The sequence below is a fragment of the Macaca fascicularis genome, chromosome 1 (genome assembly GCF_037993035.2).
Source record: "Macaca fascicularis isolate 582-1 chromosome 1, T2T-MFA8v1.1".
NCBI lineage: Eukaryota > Metazoa > Chordata > Mammalia > Primates > Cercopithecidae > Macaca > Macaca fascicularis.
In genome coordinates, this window is record NC_088375.1 from 105,482,431 (window position 1) to 105,503,561 (window position 21,131).

Genomic DNA, 21,131 nt, shown 5'->3' on the forward strand with positions numbered 1-21,131 from the left:
CTGGGCTACAGAGCAAGAGTCTGTCTCAAAAAAAAAGTGACAAGTGCAGCCACCAGACTTAAGACATGGGTGTGAGGCTTTCCGGGAAAGGGCTCTCTAACGACCCCTGGCCCTCTGGGCTGGGAGCGCTGGTTTGCCTGGAACCAGGTTCACCTTTCTCTGCCTTTCCTGGGAAAAGCCAAGGGCTGGCTAGAGGCAGAAAACTGTTGTCCCAAACTCCTGGCACTGACCCAGTTTAGATCATGGCATGGTGAGAAGCCTCTACTGCACAGCCACCCATGCATGCATTCCCTGCCTTTTCTAACCCATGCCTCCTGGGTCCTAACGTCCTCAGAGAAGACTTTCTTGAGGCCCTATACTTTAGGATCTTTCCTACCCCTGAGTCTAAGAATCTTTTGGCTAAGAGCCTAAGTCGAGTGGGGAGGTAATCCAAAGACCTTTGCCCATGGTGCCCCCAGGCTTATTCTTATGCAAATGGGTATCAATATACTTATACGGGACCTGTCCCTCATAACCTGTACCCTAGGCACTATCTGGAAGATCAAAGGCAGAAAGAGTGAAACTCCATTTCAAAAAAAAAAAGAAAAAGATTTAAAAAAGCACAACAAGGTTTTCTTAAGATGCTGCTCTCCTCTTTAGCAAGATTTGTAAAAGGTTATGAAAGGTTCATGAAAATCTCACCTCATGGTCAAACTGATTAAGATTGAATAGAATTGGAGGGCCGGGCGCGGTGGCTCAAGCCTGTAATCCCAGCACTTTGGGAGGCCGAGGCGGGCGGATCACAAGGTCAGGAGATCGAGACCACAGTGAAACCCCGTCTCTACTAAAAATACAAAAAATTAGCCGGGCACGGTGGCGGGCGCCTGTAGTCCCAGCTACTCAGGAGGCTGAGGCAGGAGAATGGCGGGAACCCGGGAGGCGGAGCTTGCAGTGAGCCGAGATCCCGCCACTGCACTCCAGCCTGGGCAACAGCGTGAGACTCCGTCTCAAAAAAAAAAAAAAAAAAAAAAAAGATTGAATAGAATTGGGCAACACTTGGCCGGGTGCAGTGGCTCACGCCTGTAATCCCAGCACTTTGGGAGGCCAAGGTGGGCACATTACGAGGTCAGGATCTGTATATAATACCATCCTACAGCTAGATCTCTTTTGTAAACAAGAGGGCAAATGGAGTGAAGTGCCACATGTACAGGTTTTTTTTCTCACTAAGGGATAACCCACAATCATGTAAAAAATGTAATTTACATCCTACTGGGGGTCCTCAAAGCCTATCCCCATACCCAGGTCTCCCCACGGTTCCCCGTCCCACTAGTAAGGACTCTCCTTTGGCCCTATCGACCCAAAAGGAGCCAGACAAAAAGATGGCCAAGGAACCGAAAGGCACCAATGGCCCTTGATTGTGCCCCTCCAAGCCGTGGGAAGAGGAGGAGACTTTGGCTCAGCATGAGTACATGTCCCCTTTTCCTTCTCAGGCTTAAAACAGATCAAACTGGACCTAGGAAAATTCTCAGATAATCCTGATGGATACATAGACGTCTTATAGGGATTAGGACAATCTTTTGATTTAGCATGGAGAGATATTATGTTATTGTTACGTCAAACATTAACTACCAACGAAAAAGAGCCTGCCTTAGCTGCGGCCTGGGAGTTTGGGGGTATCTGGTACCTAAGCCAGGTAAGTGATAAAATGACATCAGCAGAAAGGGAACAATTCACCACAGACCAACAGGTAGTTCCCAGTGTGGATCCCCATTGGGACCTCGATTTGGAGCATGGAGACTGGAGTCGCCGGCATTTATTGACTTGTATACTAGAGGGATTAAGAAAGACCAGAAAAAAGCCAATAAATTATTCAATGATGTCCACCATAACGCAGGGAAAGGAAGAAAACCCTATGGCATTTTTAGAGAGACTAAGAGAGGCATTAAGAAAGCATACCTCTTTGTCAACTGACTCTATTGAAGGCCAAATAATTGTAAAGGATAAGTTTATCACTCAGTCAGCTGCAGACATTAGAAAAAAACTTCGAAAGTCTGTCCTGGGCCCCGAGCAAAATTCGGAAACTCTATTGACTTTGGCAACTTTGTTGTTTTATAATAGGTATCAGGAGGAGCAGGCTGAATGAGACTGAGACAAGAAAAAGGCCACTGCCCTAGTCATGGCCCTCAGGCAGACGAACTTTAGTGGCTCTGAAAGAAAGAAAGGCTGGGCAGGCAACCTGCCTAACAGGGCTTGTTATCAGTGTGGCTTACAGGGTCACTTCAAAAAGGACTGCCCAAACAACAATAAGCTGCCCCTTTGTCCACATCCTTTGTGCCAGGGAGATCACTGGAAGGCACACTGCCCCCGAGGGTGAACGTCCTCTGGGCCAGAGGCCACTACCAGATGGTCCAACAACAGGATTGAGAGTGCCCAGGGCAGGCACCAGCCCATGCCATCACCGTCAAAGAGCCCCAGGTAAGCTTAACCATTGAGGACCAGGAAACTGACTTCCTCCTGGACACTGGTGTGGCCTTCTCAGTTTTACTCTTCTGTCCCGGACAACTATCCTCCAGGTCTTTCACATCAAAGGGGTCCTAGGACAGCCAGTCACTAGGTATTTCTCCCACCCCCTAAGTAGTGACTGGGGAACCTTATTTTTCTCATATGCCTTTCTTATTATGCCTGAGAGCCCTACTCCTTTACTAGGGAGGAACATGTTAACTAAAGCAGGGGCCATCATATACTGGAATATAGGAGAAGGAATACCTGTTTGCTGACCTACTTAAAGAGGGAGTTAATCCTGAAGTCTGGGCAGAGGAAGAGCAATACAGACAAGCAAAAAACGCTTGTCCAGTTCAAGTTAAATTAAAGGATCCTACTTCCTTTCCTTATCAAATCCATACCCGCTCTGACCAGAAGCCCAATAAGGGTTACAAAAGATTGTCAAAGACCTAAAAGCACAGAGATTAGTAAAACCATGCAACAGTCCAGGCAACAGTCCCATTCTAGGCATACAAAAACCCAATGGACAATGGAGGTTAGTGCAAGACCTCAGAATTATCACTGAGGCAGTTGTTCCTCTGTATCCAGTGCTGAGACCAGCTGGGTCGGGGAGACCCCAACCCAGCAGCGCTAGAGGAATTAAAGACACACACACAGAAATATAGAGGTGTGAAGTGGGAAATCAGGGGTCTGACAGCCTTCAGAGCTGAGAGCCCCGAACAGAGATTTACCCATGTATTTATTAACAGGAAGCCACTCATTAGCATTGTTTCTATAGATATTAAATTAACTAAAAGTATCCCTTCTGGGAAGCGAAGTGATGGGCCAAATTAAAGGAATAGGTTTGGCTAGTTAATTGCAGCAGGAGCATGTCCTTATGGCACATTTTGCTCATGCTATTGTTTGTGGCTTAAGAAGGCCTTTAAGTGGTTTTCTGCCCTGGGCGGGCCAGGTGTTCCTTGCCCTCCTTCTGGTAAACCCACAACCTTCCAGTGTGGGTTTTATGGCCATCATGAACATGTCACAGTGCTGCAGAGATTTTGTTTATGGCCAGTTTATGGCCAGATTTTGGGAGGCTTGTTTCCAACAATCCAGTTGTACCTAATCCTTATACTCCACTCTCCCAGATAATAGAGGAAGCAGAATGGTTTAAAGTTCTAGATCTTATGAACACTTTCTTCTGCATCCCTCTGCATCCTAACTTGCAATTTTTATTTGCCTTTAAAGATCTGTCAAAAATTTGCCTTTAAAGATCTGTCATCTCAGCATACCTCGACTGTCCTGCCATTCATTTTTGGGGCTGAGATACTAGGAGGACTAGGAACTGTCATTGGAGGCTTTACCACCTCCACCCAATTCTATTACTGTTGGGGAAAAGTGGAGTGTTGGGAAAAACACTGAGGCAGGACTTGCATGCCTGACATAATGTAAAAGAGTCTTGGAACATGTCCGGGGTCCAGGGTCTAAAACCCCTCATGGCCTTTGGAACACCAAGCTCTGTGCCAAAGAGTGGAAAGCTGCCCTGCTGCACCACACTCTAAGCCCAGGGCATAAAACCCCTTGTGGCTTGGATGGAATCCAGGGCTCAGGGCATAAAACCCCTCATGGCCTCTGGAATGTGTCTAGACATGCTGGCTCCTTGCTTCTAGCCCTCCCAGGCTCATAGATCGATTGTATCTTAAACTAGAAGAACATGTTCCCCATTATCTCAAGTAGCAGAACATGTTCCATATGTTTCAAAGAAAATGCTAAACCATCACAGCTGTAGATGATGTGCTTGATACACCGCTTTCTTTCAACCCCCACATCCTCACCACCTGCTTCTTTGTTTGATCACCAATAAATAGTGTGGGCTTCAAGAGCTCGGGGCCTTCACAGCCTCCATACTAGCATTGGCCCCCTGGTCCCACTTTTTGCACTCTTGTCTTGTCTTATTCCTTTGACTCTGCCAGACTTCCTAGCCCCCATGGCCTGGTGTTGGGTCTGATCACCCCAATATATTACAAATTATCACAAGAGTTAAATGATGACATGGAACAAGTCGCAGATTTGCTGGTCACCTTACAAAGCTAGCCTAACTCTTTAGCAGCAGTAGCCCTCCAAAATTGGAAAGCCTTAAATTTATTAACAGCTGAAAGAGGTGGGACCTGTCTTATTCTAGAAAAAGAGTGTTGCTATTTCATTAATCAATCCAGAATTGTCACCAAAAAGGTTAAGGAGCTTTGAGACCGGATACAGTGCTGGCCACAAGAGCTCCAAGACAGGCCGGGCGTGGTGGCTCAAGCCTGTAATCCCAGCACTTTGGGAGGCCGAGGCGGGCGGATCACAAGGTCAGGAGATCGAGACCACAGTGAAACCCCATCTCTACTAAAAATACAAAAAATTAGCCGGGCGCGGTGGCGGGCGCCTGTAGTCCTAGCTACTCAGGAGGCTGAGGCAGGAGAATGGCGTGAACCAAGGAGGCGGAGCTTGCAGTGAGCCGAGATCGCGCCACTGCATTCCAGCCTGGGCAACAGCGTGAGACTCCGTCTCAAAAAAAAAAAAAAAAAAAAAAAAAAAAAAGAGCTCCAAGACACAGGACCTTGGAATATTGCCAACCAATGGATGCCCTGGCTTCTCCCCTTCTTGGGACCCTTGGTGGCTATTGTGATGTTGCTTATCTTTGCACCCTGCATTTTTAACCTCCTTGTAAAATTTGTCTCTTCCAGAATAGAATCCATGAAACTGCAAATGATTCTACAAATGGAGCCCCAAATGACCACCACTAGCACCTACTATCGAGAACCCCCAGACCGACCCACCAACCTGTTCTCACACCATGACACCAAAGACTCCCCTCCCGAGGAAGCCTCAACTGCAGAGCCCCTTCTATGCCCCAGTCAGCAGGAAGTAGCTAGAATCATTGTCGCCCAACTTCCCAATAGCACTTGGGCTTTCCTTTTGAGAGGCGAGACTGAGGGATTAAGTGGCTAAGTTGGCTGGACTTCCTGTGTCAATAGGGACTTCCCTAAGGGAACTTTCCCCTAAGCCAAAATAAGTCATAGCTGCAAGCTAAGGGATTGAACCTTCAACCAATCATACAGGGAGTTTAAGCTCTAGCTGTAGCCTGATGTTTTTAACCAATCACGCCTGCCAACCTACAAGCGGACAGAAAATAAGCTAATTCTATATGACATAAAGAGAAAAAGGGGAGGGGTCATAAGGCAATATAAGCATAAGACACCCAAGCCAAAAATGGCAATGCTTCTGGGTCCTCTTCCACCATGGAAGCTTTACTTTCACTTTCGCTTTCACTTTAATAAGTCTTGCCAATGCAAAAGAAAAAAAAAAAAGAGTAAATAGAATTGTGTATAGGATTTCATTAAAATTGGGGTTAACATTAATAGCAAACTTATGGAAGGGTAAAATTTGGCTTTCTCTCTTGAACAGGATTTTTATGTAATAGTAAAGGCTAATCAAAGCATTTTGCTTTTTCAAATTTTTGAGTCATCCTTTTGGCAAAACAAATGACTTATGGTAATCTGAAATTCTATTTCATAATATCAAGAGTTTTAAACCTGTAAGGACCAGTCACAGTGGCTCATGTCCATAATCCCAGGACTTTGGGAGGCTGAGGCAGGTGGATCACTTGAGGTCAGGAGTTCAAGACCAGTTTGGCCAACATGGTGAAACCCCATCTCTACTAAAAATACAAACTTAGCTAAGTGTGTTGGAGCATGCCTGTAATCCCAGTTACTCAGGAGGCTGAGGCAGAAGAATCACTTGAACCCAGTGGAGGTTGCAGTGAGCCAAGACTGTGCCACTGCACTCCAGGCTGGGTGACAGAGCGAGACTCTGTCTCAGAAAAAAAAAAAAGAGATAATTAATTACATCAGCATGGTGGTGGGTGCCTGTAATCCCAGCTACTTGGGAGGCCGAGGCAGGAGAATTGCTTGAACCCGGGAGGTGGAGGTTGCAGTGAGCCAAGATCAGCTCCATCTTAAAATAAAAAATCAAAAAATAGGCCAGGCACGGTGGTTGATGCCTGTAATCCCAGCATTTTGGAAGGCCAAGGTGGGTGGATAACCTGAGGTCAGGAGTTCGAGACTAGCCTGGCCAACATGGCAAAACCCTGTCTCTACTAAAAATACAAAAACTAGCCAGGCATGGTTGCGTGTGCCTGTAATCCCAGCTACTAGGGGGGCTCAGGCAGGAGAATCGCTTGAGCTGGAGAGGCAGAGGTTGCAGTGAGCCAAGATTGTGCCATTGTACCCCAGCCTGGGCGATAGAGTGAGAGTCCATCTCAAAAAAATAAAATAAAAAATAACAAAATAAGGGCCGGGCGCGGTGGCTCAAGCCTGTAATCCCAGCACTTTGGGAGGCCGAGACGGGCGGATCACGAGGTCAGGAGATCGAGACCATCCTGGCTAATAACACGGTGAAACCCCGTCTCTACTAAAAAAATACAAAAAACTAGCCGGGCGAGGTGGCGGGCGCCTGTAGTCCCAGCTACTCGGGAGGCTGAGGCAGGAGAATGGCGTGAACCCGGGAGGCAGAGCTTGCAGTGAGCTGAGATCCGGCCACTGCACTCCAGCCTGGGCGACAGAGCAAGGCTCCGTCTCAAAAAAAAAACAAAATAAAATAAAAAATAAAAAATAAAAAAAATAAAAATAAAGAGATAATGTTGGCCAGGTATTTTGGCTCACACTTGTAATCCCAGCATTTTGGGAGGCCAAGGCCAATGGATGGCTTGAGCTCAGGGTTTCGAGGCCAGCCTGGACAACATAGCAAAACCTCACCTCTACAAAAAATAAAAAGATTAGCTGAGTGTGGGGGTGGACACCTGTGGTCCCAGCTACTTGGGAGGCTGAGGTGGGAGGACTGCTTGAGCCTGGGAGGTTGAGGCTTCACTGAGCCATGATTGCTCCACTAACATTCCAGCCTGGGTGACAAGCTCAAGACCTTGTCCCCTCCCCCACTCCAAAAAAAAGAGAGACAATGTCTCGGCCATGCACAGTGGCTCACACCTGTAATCCCAGCACTTCAGGCGGCTGAGGTGGGAGAATCCCTTGTAGCCAGGAGTTTGAGACCAGCCTGGGCAATACAGGTCCCAGGGATCCTCTTGACTCAGCCTCCCAAATAGCTAGGGCTGGAGGTGCACACCACAACATCTGCCTAATTTTTAAGTTTTTTGTAGAGATGGAGTCTCACTATGTTGCCCAGGCTGGTCTTGAACGCTTGGCTTTTTTTTTTTTTTTTTTAGATGGAGTCTTCCATTCTCACCCAGGCTAAAGTGCAGTGGTGCAATCTCAGCTCACTGCAACCTGCACCTCCCGGGTTCAAGTGATTCTCCTGCCCTAGCCTCCTGAGTAGCTGGGATTACAGGTGCCTGCCACTGCGCCCAGCTAATTTTTTTGTATTTTATAGCAGAGATGGGGTTTCACCATCTTGGCCAGACTGGTCTCGAACTGCTGACCTCATGATCCACCCACCTTGGCCTCTCAAAGTGCTCTGACTACAGGCATGAGCCACCGCAACAGCCCAAACTCCTGGCTTTAAACGATCCTCCTGCCTTGGCCTCCCAAGTGGTGGGATTACAGGCATGAGCCACCTTGCAAGGCCTGAAAATTCTTTGTAATGTAAGCTCTAAAGTAGTACATGAGTTTGGGTGTCTCATTTCACATCCATAATATAGCAAACAACATGAAATATGTACATCTCTTGAAGCTGTTGCTCACATCTTAATTGCTTTGGGTGGCTACCCACCAGTGGCCCAAGGTGGATGGAGGTTAGGGTTTTAAATTAGATCTCATAGTTGTAAACTAGAATTTTAAACCAGGATTCTGTCATCTCTTGTGTCCTGGTCCACTAGTTCTTATCCTTAGAACCCTCAAGTCCTGCTCTAGCTGTATTGTGACTCCTCTTTTGTCCACTTTGCACTCTGGTAGTTTGAGGAGCAGCAGGCTTTTGAGAAGAGCCGCAAGTTCCTTCGGCAGCTGGAGATTTGCTTTGCAGAGAACCCCTCACACCACCAGATGATTATCAAGGTCCTCCAGGGCTGTGCAGACTGCCTTCCGCAGGAGATCACCGAGGTATTCTTTCCTGTCCTGCTTTCTTCCTGTTGTCTTCTGGGCCTTAGGCCTTTCCCTTGTCTCTTTCCCCAACCTACTCCATACCTTTTTGCCTCTGGAATGTCATGGGCTTCCTGGAGGAGATGAACAAGGCAAGGACTTTTTAGGCTTACCCAAAGCATAAAGCATTGGGGTAGGGAGGGATTGCTACCTGAAACCAGAGCCTGTCTAATCTTCACAGGCTCAGGAATGCCATGGATGTCCTGGAAGGGATGCTCAAGGAAGGAGGTTCTGGGACATGGGAGGGGCCTTACCTCCTTGCTCTGCTTGGGGTAGTGCCCTAGCTGGAGACCAGTAGGGCGGAGTGGAGAGTGGAATCATTAGGAGTCATATCTAATATTAGTACCCTTCCCCTGGCTGGACATGGTGGCTCACACCTGTAATCTAAACACTTTGGGAGGCTGAGGCAGGCAGATCACCTGAGGTTGGGAGTTGGAGACCAGCCTGAACAACATGGAGAAATCCCGTTTCTACTGAAAATACAAAATTAGCTGGGCGTGGCGGCGCATGCCTGTAATCCCAGCTACGCAGGAGGCTGAAGCAGGAAAATCGCTTAAACCTGGGAGGCGGAGGTTGTGGTGAGTAGAGATCGCACTGTTGCACTCCAGCCTGGGCAACATAAGCGAAACTCCATCTCAAAAAATCAATCAAAATAAAATATTTGGAGCAGTAGCTGGGCAAAGGGGCACTCAAGAGGCTCGCGCCAGAAGATCATTACTTGAGCCCAGCAGTCTGAGGATATAGTGTACCACTACGGTCATGCCTGTGTAAATAGCCACTGCACTCCAACCTGAGCAAGATAATCTCTGTTATCTGTGAGACCTTGTCTCTCTCTTTTTTTATTTTTGAGATGGAGTCTCACTTTTGTCCAGCCTGGAGTGCAGTGGCACAATCTCAGCTCACTGTAACCTCTGCCTCCTGGGTTCAAGTAATTCTTGAGCCTCAGCTTCCCAAGTAACTGAGACTACAGGCCCCCGCCATAACATTCCACTAATTTTTGTATTTTTAGTAGAGATGGGGTTTCACCATGGTGGCTAGGCTAGTCTGGAATCCCTGACCTCAAGTGATCCCCGCCCTCGGCCTCCAAAGTACTGGGATTACAGGTGTGAGCCACCACACCTGGCCTGTTTTTGTTGTTGTTGTTGTTTTGAGACAGGGTCTCACTATGTTGCCCAGGCTGATCTTGAACCCTTGGGCTCAAGTGATCCTCACACCTCAGACTCCCAAGTAGCTGGGTTTACAGGTATGTACCACTGCACCCAATTGAAACCCTGTCTCTTAAAAAAACAAAATTGTTGGCTGGGCGCGGTGGCTCATGCCTGTAATCCCAGCACTTTGGGAGGCCGATGCAGGCAGATCATGAGGTCAGGAGATCGAGACCATCCTGGCTAACACGGTGAAACCCCATCTCTACTAAAAAAAATACAAAAAAAAAATAGCCGGACGAGGTGGCGGGCATCTGTAGTCCCAGCTACTCGGGAGGCTGAGGCAGGAGAATGGCGTGAACCTGGGAGGCAGAGCTTGCAGTGAGCTGAGATGGCGCCACTGCACTCCAGTGTGGGCAACAGAGCAAGACTCTGTCTCAAAAAAAACAAAAAAAATTGTTGGAGCAGACATGCATGTGGGTTGACTTGGTGAGCATCAGGCAGGGCTTCTTCCTTTGGTGTGCCCCGAAGACATAGGCGGTCAGGACACCTTTGACCCAGAAGACCATCTCTGCAGGTCTGTGACAGCAAATCCTACAAGAGCAAGGAGCCCCATGAGGCCACCCAGAGCGGGACTGTCAGGACCACCAGAAAGGGAGAGATGCCTTTTTCCGGTGAGTGATCTGCCAACCCAGCCCTTCTGTTCCTGTCTCATTCTCCTGTACTCCAGACAGGAACCTCCATGAGCCTGGATAAATAGCCTTTACAGGGATGGATATACCACCTCTTTCAGTGATGTACCCATAGGAAGCCCTTCTCCTGTTCAGGCTTTTTCTGTCCTATGGCCTCACTCCTCTTGCAGAATTAAGAATGCGTGGCTGGGGGCGGTGGCTCACGCCTGTAATCCCAGCACTTTGGGAGGCCGAGATGGGTGGATTACCTGAGGTCAGGAGTTCAAGACCAGCCTGGCCAACACGGTGAAACTCTGTCTCTACTAAAAATACAAAAAAAAAAAAAAATTAGCTGGGCCTGGTGGTAGAAGCCTATAATCCCATCTACTCAGGAGGCTGAGGCAGGAGAATCCCTTGAACCCTGGAGGTGGTGGTTGCAGTCAGTTGAGATCACACCACTGTACTCCAGCCTGGGCAACAAGAGCAAAAATCCGTCTAAAAAAAAAAAGACTGCTACAAATTTCATGCGATTCAACATTGTCTTGTGTTTCTATTCCTAAAACCCTTCCCCCATCTCCAAATCTACTATAATCTACATCGTAAAGACTGGGCCATTCTCAGCTTTGGCAGTAGGACTTTGTATCTTTGCATAAGTGACATTATGCCCCCCACCTCCACCCAACTCTTTTATTATTTATAATTTTTGTAGTGATGGGATCTCACCATATTGCCCAGGCTAGTCTCAAACTCCTGGCCTCAAGCGATCCCACCACTTTGGCTTCCCAAAGTGCAGGCATTATAGGTGTGAGCCACCATGCCCGGCCCTCTTTTGTATTAGAATTTTTGCACAGTACCTGGCCACAGTGACCTATGGTAAATTCTCGTGCTTAGGTGCATCTTGATCCTGACAGTACCCTGAGATCCTTATTTTCCTCCTAAGCAGGATTGCCAGTGGGGGGCACTTTGCCGTCCCCTCGAGAAGTGACTCTTACAGAACGGCTCCTCCTGGATGGCCCACCACCTCATTCACCAGAGACTCCTCAATTTCCCCCCAAAACTGGAGCTGTACTGTACACTGTTAAGAGAAACCAGGTTGGGCCTGAGGTTCTCTCCTGCCCCAAGGCATCCCCCAGACTTCAGAAAGAGAGGGAGGGCCAAAAGGCAGTGGGTGAGTCAGAGGCTTTGATGCTGGTCTGGGATGCATCAGAAACTGAGCAATTGCCTGGTACCGTGGAACCCCATGCTTCCTTCCTGAGTCCTGTTTCCTCAAAGACCAGAGATGCAGGGAGAAGACATGTGTCCGGGAAACCAGACACTCAAGAGAGATGGCTGCCCTCAAGCAGAGGTAGGGTGAAGACAAGAGACAGGACATCCCCTGTCCATGAATCTCCATCGGGAATTGACACGTCAGAGACTTCTCCCAAAGCCCCTAGAGGGGGTTTGTCTAAAGACAGTGGAACACAGGGCAAGGGTCCAGAGGGGGAGCAGCAGCCAAAGGCCACAGAAGCTACAGTGTGTGCCAACAACAGCAAGGTCAGCTCCACTGGGGAAAAGGTTGTCCTGTGGACAAGGTAGGTAAGGGTGGATGACGTGTGTTTGGAAAAGAGCATAGACCACATCCATGTGGCTCCCTAGGGTTAATCATGATACCTGGGTTACAGGGAAGCTGACCGTGTGATCCTCACCATGTGCCAGGAGCAAGGGGCACAGCCACAGACCTTCAGCATCATCTCCCAGCAGCTGGGAAATAAGACACCTGCTGAGGTAAGTGGGAGTGGGGGTGGAGAAGACCCAGTAAAAAGAGGACAAGGTGGCCAACAAAGAGATAGAAAGGCCAAAGAAGGAGCTTTCACATCCAAGACAGTAAGTGGTTTTTGTAAAGGTCTGATCTAAGGAAAGGCTTGACTCATCAGGGTGGTAGTGGTTCTAGGACAGGAGAAAGGACACTGACTGCATTTTGTCCTTCCTGTGGAAGCCCCAGTTTCCATTCTAGCTTTTTCTTTTCTTTTTTTTTTTTTTTTTTTTTGAGCCGGAGTCCTGCTCTGTCGCCCAGGCTGGAGTGCTGGCATGATCTCAGCTCACTGCAACCTCTGCCTCCCGGGTCCAAGCAATTCTCCTGCCTCAGCCTCCCGAATAGCTGGGATTACAGGCGCCCGCCACCCGACCAATTTTTGTATTTTTAGTAGAGACACGGTTTCACCATGTTGGCCAGGCTGGTCTCAAACTCCTGACCTCAAGTGATCCGCCTGCCTCGGCCTCCCAAAGTGCTGGGATTACAGGTGTGAGCCACCGTGCCGGCCATTCTGTTTTTAGGAGGCGTGTGACTTTGGACAAAACATTTAGCCTCTTGAGTTTCCTTAGCTATAATGACATAGCTCTCCCAACCTTGCTGTGTTGAATACATAAAAGATTTTGCAAATCAATATATAGTGCTTCATAAATGTTAACATGTTACTAAGGATCAGCGAATACAGCCCTTCGCCTTTCTTAGGTCTCCCACCGTTTTCGAGAACTCATGCAGCTCTTCCACACTGCCTGTGAAGCCAGCTCTGAGGATGAGGATGATGCAACCAGTACCAGCAATGCAGACCAGCTGTCTGACCGTGGGGACCTTCTGTCTGAAGAGGAGCTGGATGAATGAGACTCTGGGAATACTTGGGTATCATCTACACAGGACCAAACCCAGCAGGTGCCCTGTCATTAGGCAGGAGGGTAGTTGTACTCCGCTTGTACAGTCCTTGCGCCCAGTTTACAGACCGGGAGAGGAGCCCAGGACGAGGACAAAGGCTGGAGGATGGAGTAGGACCCAGGGGCTCTGCCATCCCAGGCACCATTCAAGGTCTTTTATGAAGACCTTACAGATCTCCTCTGTAAATAGCATCGAGTGAGAGTGGAGCTCAGCTCCTTTCTCTACTTTTTTTTGGTCTGATAGCACATATTTATTGTTCTGTGGTCTAATCACAGTGTTTCTAAATGTAAAAAGTGCATATGTTGGTGTAGCTAGTCCTGCAACATTGAGCTCCTCTGCACGAAGACACTGGGCTCCTGCATCCAGCTGTGTTTATTGCACACTAGCTCCTCTCTCCCACACTGGGAACTTTAGTCCACGAGGCTGTCACCAGCGTGGTAGCACTGGGCCAGGCTTTGTAGCTCCTGCAGGAGCTCTGCTACGTCATCGTGCTCCACTCCAGCATCCATGAAGCTGGCCCAGCGCCGCAAGTCGAGTTTGGTGAGGTCTCTGGCCAAGGCTTCCAGGGTCTGGTGCAGGGACGAAGAGGAACACAGTGCCCCAAACACTGGGATGCTCTCCACTGCTGAGGAGGGAGAGGAAAGAGAGACCTGTAGATGGATGATTATTCTGCCCTGGGACTCTATCAAACCGATAAGGAAGTCCAACCTTAGTAGACTTGATTGTAAACTCAACAAATTTGGTGTACTGTCCCCTTAGTACACCAGTACTCCAGAGGAAGAATGCTTTTCTTGGGAGCCATAGGGTGAATAAAAGAATGTTTAACTGTGGACTTTTTCAGCACTTTTAATCCAGGAACGGAGATAGTAAAAACTCGCCCATACTTGAAATCTCAGTTTTCTTTACCTCCTACATACCTGCTCCCTTGGGGGAACCATCCAGAACCATACCCTGTGGACTGCAGCTTGAGAAGAGGTGGGGGTAAGGAGGAGCCACCCTGTAGGGAGTCAGCAGCAGATGGGAAGAACTGTGGGGGCAGAGAACAGACGCTAAGCGCGTAAGAAGTCACAGGAGGGTTGAGGTTGGCAAGAAGGGCAGGAGCAACCGTTACACTGACCTCATGACTCTAGGCTGCTGCTGTTGTAAATACTGAGCCAAGACTTCTTCCCCAGTGGTACATGCGTGAAGGGAGGAGGGTGGAGGTGTCCCTGGGGTGAGCTGGCTGCCAGAACAAAGCCAAAACCACCATTAGGCTGTGGCAGCATGAATAAGAAACTAAGAATTCTTATGTTTTCAGGCCATCAGCTGGATCCAAAAAAAATTTCTTTTTGCTTCCTTTTTAAGGGGTGGGGAGGGAACAATATCATTAGAATGTCCCAGAGAAATTAGGGGGTAAAGGATATGAAACAAAAATCTGACAAGGGTTCCTAAGGACCAACAGCTCTCACCTCGTGTGGCATGCTCTGTCTATACCCCTCAGCACCACTGACTGGGCAAAGCAACGTGTTCCAGAAGGCTCCCCACATGCAGACAGTGGGGTCCATGGGGTGGCTCCTCCAAACTGCATCAGGGAATCAGGAAGGGACTGGCCTGGAGCCAAGGGGAAAGGAATGGTTGCTCCTGCTGTCACCACCTAAAGAGAAGGAAGAGAACACGTTAGAGGACATTTTCTCAGCACTGACCCAACCCCTCACAAAGCTTCATACCTTTTTCCCACAGAAGCTCAGCATGTCAGCCAGATGAACCATGGAAACTGGAGAGGAACACAGGCGATAAGGAACAGTGACTGTGTCCAGGGCTGTAGCCAGGATGGCACTGCAGTGGAAGGGCAGAGTGGCCTGTAAGAAGACACCAAGAGGGGCACTTGGCCTCAGGCCTGGAAAAGAATGTGTGGAGGCAGAATATTAACACCAGAAAGATCCAGGGGACAAAGCAGGGGTATGTCTGGCCTCTGGCTGGACAAGCATAGGGCATAGGACAGTGTGATCTGAGAGGCCACATCACAGCTGAGTTCAAGCTCGGGCCTCAGGAACAGAGCCAGTAACAGACAGCGGCTGACTGGGAGTATGAGGAGGCCCCGTAGCCTGCTGCAGTCAGAACGAGCACCGAGACTTACATCGTAATGCAGGTAAGGGAAGTTGACAGGTGGCTCAGGTCGCAGGCCCAGGCTCCCACCCAAGGACAAAGGACAGACGAGAGAGCTGTGAGCAGTCAGGTGTACGAGACCAAAAGCTGTGTTTAATAGACGATAGATGTTTCTCTGGGCCTCCTGGTGAAGAAAAAGAGTAGTTTGCATTAAGCAACTCTCCCCCTGGGATTCTCATTTCTCCCTCCCCACCGTGTGACTGCTTACTCCTCCAAGTTCCACTCACCCCACGATGGTAGGGACCAGGTAGCAGGCCCCACGTTATTATTCCCCGCCCTGAATATTCATCTTGTAGCAGCTCTGCCGCCTTCGCGCCTACCCCAGAGAAGCCATCGTGCAGGTCACACAGGATCTGGAAGCCCTGAGCGGAGGTGAGTGATGAAAAATAGTTAGGGAGTAGGATGAGAAGAGCTTCTACCCTGGAGTGCACGTTGCCACGCCGCTACCTGCAAGTAGTCACATTCCTCCACGTAGAAGTGCAGCCTGTCCTCCAGCTCTTCCTGGTACTTGGGTTCCTTTAGGACACTTTCCCCTTGGCCAAAAGCTTCCAGCCGACCTGCTTCCCTGCCACAAGTAAACACAATCCAAGACTTACATCTCTTCCCTCAGCTCCTCAACCTCTTGTCCTGGGGGAGGGCAGGGAAGATGGCCTCAAGAGCCTCATCCTGCATTGGTGGGGACCCACGTTTCTTGCCTCACAGCCTCTGGGGTCCCCATACCCATCATGGTTGTACTTCTGAATCATACAGATGCTCCGGGGATGGAGATGGACTCTGAGGAAGTCTGACCAGACCCTGATGCTGGCCTCTGTAGGGATAAGTGGTTTTGGAGTTGTAGCGGTGGTGAGTGGTGGGGAACCTGAAGACAAACAGAGGAAATGTACCTTTTTCCATGTTTCTGCTCTACCCAGACCCGCATCCATCAGTATCTGGAGAAGTCTCACCTTTGCCATTGGGAATGGATTTGACCCTCCAAACACCATCACTACTCAGCACTCCCTGGGAGGGGTGAAGAAAAATCTACATTTAGTTCCGGGCAGTTTAGAGATAAAGGCTGGTTCATCCTTCTTGAGTTGGCTGGCCACACCGCACAGCCTCCTTTCTGTTCACCGAGTCGTGGTCCTTAGGAAAAGAAGTGCTTTTTCCCAAAATATCATTCTAGGACATTTAAAGTGATTAAAATCCCCTTTTACCTGCCCCTATGGAGGCCCTCGGGTTGTAGCACTGGGTTAAAAAGTTCAGGGCAGAGGCCCTCACCTCTGCACTCAGAAAGTCCTGGAGATAAGGGTTCTTGGGACAGAGTTCCTCTTTGTGTGTGGTGAGCTTCCCCTGCCTGAAAGAGATTGGAGATTGATCAAAGAAACCTCACTCTGATGAGTTCTCCTGCGTTCTATGTACATACATGTTCCCCACCCTTATCCACACATCAATTACACACCATGCTATTGCAGCATCCAACTGTTTGTCCCTGTAGAGTCCACCTTCCTCTTTTAGGGAGCTCAAACTACCTGTACAGAAATAACAGAGACAAAGTTAGGTCAAAGCCTGGGGCACCCTACCCCTCTAGCCAACTTTCCTCTGATCACCTGACAACCTGCTGTCACCATCTCTCCAGCACTTGGCTCTTCCAAGCTTTCTGGGATATACACTAGTTGGGGGAAAAACCTTGGCCTAGGAGCATCTAGATTCCATCTTTCCGTTTCCAGCTTTGTCATTAGCTGTGGGACCGGGGGCAAAAACCAGATCTAGCAGTCCCACAGGAGTGCTCTGGTTCAAGTCCTCACTGTCTGCAGGGCCTAGAAGCCCATTCCGGAGATGGCTCTTGAGCAACTATCGTGGGCCCTTCGAGTGCTGGCATGCTGTGCTCAGCTCATCTCCAGTCCTTGAGCTCAGTAAGATGGGAGGGTCTTGAAGATAACGGCAGCGCAAGGGCTCGGCTCGCGGAAGGGAAACACAGGGCACTGGCTGACCCTGCCACCACCTCACCCTTCAGATCCATGAGGATGAGTCGCGGCGTGTAGGTATCCTGGCCGTGCAGCGTCCGGCCCGTACGATACAGGACATCGGGGCACAGCTCTCCCGGCGACTCCTTGGCATCGGTTGCTCGGCCCAGCGCAGCATCCTGGGGAAGCAGAGAGGACGAGGCAGGCCGGCTGAACGTCGGGACTGTAGATCCCGAAGGGCTCCTCGGGGGCAGCTGCCGGCCGACCTCACCTGCTGGTTCCACCAGTGCGCGCCCACGAAACCGGCAAAGTGTCCCAACTGCAGGGTGAGCACTTCCCGGGCCCCGCCCGCCATACTGCGCGGCTCCAAGGGACCGCAGCGACCCAGCCCCGCCGCTCGCTGCTCCTAGCCGATTGGCTTAGCAGGCGCGTGGGCGGGTGTCATTCTCGGCGACCTATTGGTCCGCAAACACATCCTTTTCTATTGGAGAAACGATTCGCCGATTCCTGCCTCTTCCGAGACGTGGCGCAGTCCGGCTTCTCTGTGGTTGCCTGCGAGGGGCGGGGTCCACGGGCCACGCCGTTGCTCCTGCTCCACGTTGGAGCGGGCTGGGCGCTGCCTCGGCCGCTGAAGGGGCCGCCCGGTCGCGGGCCGCGGAACGCTCTTCCTCGTACTTCCCCTGAGGTCTTATCCCTTCTCACAGATCTCCGCTGGCTGATAGCTCCCCGGGCAAAAATAAAACCTCGCCAGAAAAGCGGAAGCTCCCCTAAAGCCTCCCATGCCCTCTCATGTCTTCAGAAGTCACGCGGATCACGACTAATACCCTGTGGACTGGCCTAGCTATCATATCTCTATCTTTTACATGTATTTATCTGTCTCTGGTATCTAATACCTTATGTAAATAGAGTCTGTATCTGTTGGTGTCTTTTGTTCAATATGGTTTATGTAATTCATATTTTTGCATATATCTAATTCATTTTCATCGCTGCGGAATAGTCCATTGTATGAATACATCACCATGAAACTATTCTAAAGAAAGAATATATTCTGCTGATAATAGCTGTTGGGATTGTTTCCAATTTTGGGCTATTAGGTGCTGTGATTAACATTCTTGTGTGTATTTAGAAAGAAGGCAAGGGCCGGGCACAGCGGCTCACGCCTGTAATCCCAACAGTTTGGGAGGCCGAGGCGGGAGGATCAACAGAGGTCAGGAGGTTGAGACCAGCCTGGCCAACATGATGAAACCCCAGTGTCTACTAAAAACACAAAAAATTTAGCGGGGCGTGGTGGCAGGCGCTTGTACTCTCAGCTACTCAGGAGGCTGAGTCAGGGAATCCTTTGAACCTGGGAGGCGGAAGTTGCAGTGAGCCGAGATCGCGCCACTGCAATCTATCCTGGGCGACAAGAGCAAACTTCCGTCTGAAAAAAAAAAAAAAAAGGGCTAGGCACAGTGGCTCACGCCTGTAATCCCAGCACTTTGGGAGGCCGAGGCGGTCGGAGCACGAGGTCAGGAGATGGAGATCATCCTGGCTAACACGGTGAAACCCCATTTCTACTAAAAATACAAACAATTAGCCGGGCTTGTTGGCGGGCGCCTGTAGTCCCAACTACTCGGGAGGCTGAGGCAGGAGAATGGCATGAGCCTGGGAGGCGGAGCTTGCAGTGAGCTGAGATCTCGCCACTGCACTCCCGCCTGGGCAACAGAGCCAGACTACATCTCAAAAAAAAAAAAAAAAAAAAAAAGATAAGGCAAATATTGGTTGGGCGCCGAGGCTCACGCCTGTATTCCCACATTTTGGTGAGGCTGAGGCAGGAGGATCGCTTGAGTCAGAAATTCGAGAATTTGAGGCTAGACTGGACAAAGTAATGAGACTCCCCTTCCCCCTAGCCTCTCAATAAAAGAATTTTTCAAAAAATTAGCTGGGCAGCCCACATCTGTAGTCCTAACCAGAGACTAGGGTGGGAGGATCGCTTCAGCCCAGGAATTAGAGGCTGTGGTGAACCCTGATTGGACCACTGCACTCCAGCCAGAGACAGAGGGAGACCCTGTCTCGAAATTTTAAAAAGTGACAAAATGTTAATTGAATCTAGGTGAAAGTTATAGGCGTTCTTTTGCAGTACTCTCTCAGCATTCTTGTAGGTTTGAAATTTTTTTTTAAAAAAAGGTTAGATCCTCTTATCTATTCTGAGTTCTTTGTATTTTCTCATGTATTATATTTAGTTTTATTTATATATTTTGAGATGGTCTCACTCTCTTGCCCTGGCTGGAGTGCAGTGGTGCAATCTCCCGGCTTACTGCAGCTTCAACCTCTTGGGCTGAAGGAATCCTCCCACCTCAGCCTCCCGAGTAGCTGCAATTACAGGCATAGGCCACCGCATCCGGCTAATTTTTGTATTTTTTGTACAGAGCGGGTTTCACCATCTTGTCCAGGCTGGTCTCCTGAGCTCAAGTGATCTGCCCACCTCGGCCTCCCAAAATGTTGGGATTACAGGTGTGAGCCAACGTGCCGGGCTACTATTTCGCTTTTCTAAGTATGATGTGGGCTGAAAAGTTCTATAGTCTGACAGTTTAAGGAAGTTTTCTGTCCTGATTTGCTAAGAGTTTTGATCATGAATAGATTTGAATGTTTTTTACAGCTTTCTCCAAACCGAGATAATTACAGTATTTTATCCTTCCTTTGTTGTGCTAATGAATAAATTACATCGTTAGATTTTCATGTAATACTATTTGCATTCCTGAAATAGACCTAAACTTGGCCGGACGCAGTGACTCATGCTTGTAATACTAGCACTTTGGGAGGCCGAGGCAGGCGGATCACGAGGTCAGGAGTTAGAGACTAGCCTGGCCAACATAGTGAAACCCCATCTCTACTAAAATACAAAAATTATCTGGGCGTGGTGGCACGTGCCTGTAATCCCAGCTACTTGGGAGGCTGAGGCAGGAGAATCACTTGAACCAGGGAGTCAGAGGTTGCAGTGAGCCGAGATCGTGCCAAAGCACTCCAGCCTGGTGACAGAGCAAGACTCTGTCTCAAACAAACAAACAAAAAAACCAAAACTCATTTGTGTTGATTATCTTTTTAAAATATTGGATCTGGCTGGGTGTGGTGGCTCATGCCTGTAATCCCAGCACTTTGAGAGGCCAAGGCGGGCGGATCACAAGGTCAGAAGTTTGAGACCAGCCTGGCAAACATGGTGAAACCCCATCTCTACTAAGAACACAAAATTAGCAGAACGAGGTGGCACATGCCTGTAATCCCAACTACTCTGGAGTCTGAGGCAGGAGAATCACTTGAACCCAAGAGGCAAAGGTTGCAGTGAGCCAAGATAGGGCCACTGCACTCCAGACTGCAACAGATCGAGACTCTGTCTCAAAAAATAAGTAAACATAAAATATTGGATCTGGGCCGGCTGCAGTGGCTCATGCCTGTAATCCCAGCACTTTGGAAGGCTGAGGCAGGTGGATCACTTGAGCCCAGGAGCTCAAAACAAGCGTGGGTAACACAGTGAGATCTTGTTGCCAGAAAAAGAAAAAAAAAAAAAGGCCGGGTGCAATGGCTCATGCCTGTAATCCCAGCTTTGGGAGGCTGAGGCAGGCAGATCACCTGAGGTCAGGAATTTGAGAACAGCCTGGGCAACATGGTGAAACCCCATCTCTACTAAAAATACAGAAATTAGCTGGCAGTGGTGGCATGCACCCAGCTCCTCCTCGGGAGGCTGGGGAAGTATTGATTGAACCTGGGAGGTGGAGGTTGCCGTGAGCCGAGATTACGTCATTGCACTCCAGCCTGGGAGATAGAGCGAGACTCCATCTGAAAAAAAAAAAAAAAGAAGAAGAAGAAAACATAGGAAAAAAAAGTTGGATCTTGGCCAGGCACAGTGGTTCACACCTGTAATCCCAGCATTTTGGGAGGCTGAGGCAGGCAGATCACTTAAGGCCAGGAGT

The 21,131-nt window shown here is 49.2% G+C and overlaps 2 protein-coding genes across 9 annotated transcripts in view; one reads left to right on the forward strand and one right to left on the reverse strand.

The window, feature by feature from the left end:
- LOC141409802 (GON-4-like protein) overlaps nucleotides 1-13,926 on the forward strand; it is a 30,664-nt gene extending 16,738 nt beyond the window's left edge. The window contains exons 4-8 of the mRNA XM_074034017.1: nucleotides 8,409-8,552; nucleotides 10,314-10,410; nucleotides 11,351-11,978; nucleotides 12,069-12,171; nucleotides 12,899-13,926. Coding sequence (XP_073890118.1) covers nucleotides 8,409-8,552; nucleotides 10,314-10,410; nucleotides 11,351-11,978; nucleotides 12,069-12,171; nucleotides 12,899-13,048 — 1,122 coding nt within the window. The 3' untranslated portion in view covers nucleotides 13,049-13,926. The remainder of the gene's footprint in view (nucleotides 1-8,408; nucleotides 8,553-10,313; nucleotides 10,411-11,350; nucleotides 11,979-12,068; nucleotides 12,172-12,898) is intronic.
- Nucleotides 12,733-17,570, reverse strand: LOC102140170 (misato mitochondrial distribution and morphology regulator 1). Of its 8 annotated transcripts, none has more exons than XM_045374862.3 (14): nucleotides 17,456-17,570; nucleotides 17,228-17,363; nucleotides 16,680-16,749; nucleotides 16,499-16,574; nucleotides 16,186-16,240; nucleotides 15,962-16,100; nucleotides 15,689-15,806; nucleotides 15,469-15,603; nucleotides 15,213-15,365; nucleotides 14,803-14,934; nucleotides 14,545-14,729; nucleotides 14,214-14,318; nucleotides 14,047-14,123; nucleotides 12,733-13,718 (listed from the first exon to the last, which is right to left on the reverse strand). In XM_045374862.3, exons 1-14 carry the CDS (start codon nucleotides 17,537-17,539, stop codon nucleotides 13,507-13,509), a joined length of 1,677 nt encoding a protein of 558 aa, XP_045230797.2. In that variant the 5' UTR covers nucleotides 17,540-17,570; the 3' UTR covers nucleotides 12,733-13,506. The 8 variants fall into 8 exon arrangements, with proteins under 8 accessions (XP_045230797.2, XP_045230746.2, XP_045230705.2 ...); XM_045374811.3 differs by having other exon boundaries at nucleotides 12,733-13,721; XM_045374770.3 differs by having other exon boundaries at nucleotides 14,014-14,123.
- Nucleotides 17,571-21,131: the final 3,561 nt, after the last annotated feature.

What these genes read in the sequence shown, in the direction of transcription:
- LOC102140170 (XM_045374738.3), bottom strand. Translation starts at nt 17,539, where the DNA reads ATGGCGGGCGGGGCCCGGGAAGTGCTCACCCTGCAGTTGGGACACTTT. An exon ending in AGGACTTTCTGAGTGCAGAG is followed by an intron (nt 16,241 to 16,498) that starts GTGAGGGCCTCT and finishes CACCCCTCCCAG; the next exon opens with GGAGTGCTGAGTAGTGATGG. An exon ending in CTGGTCCCTACCATCGTGGG is followed by an intron (nt 15,366 to 15,468) that starts GTGAGTGGAACT and finishes TTTCTTCACCAG; the next exon opens with GAGGCCCAGAGAAACATCTA.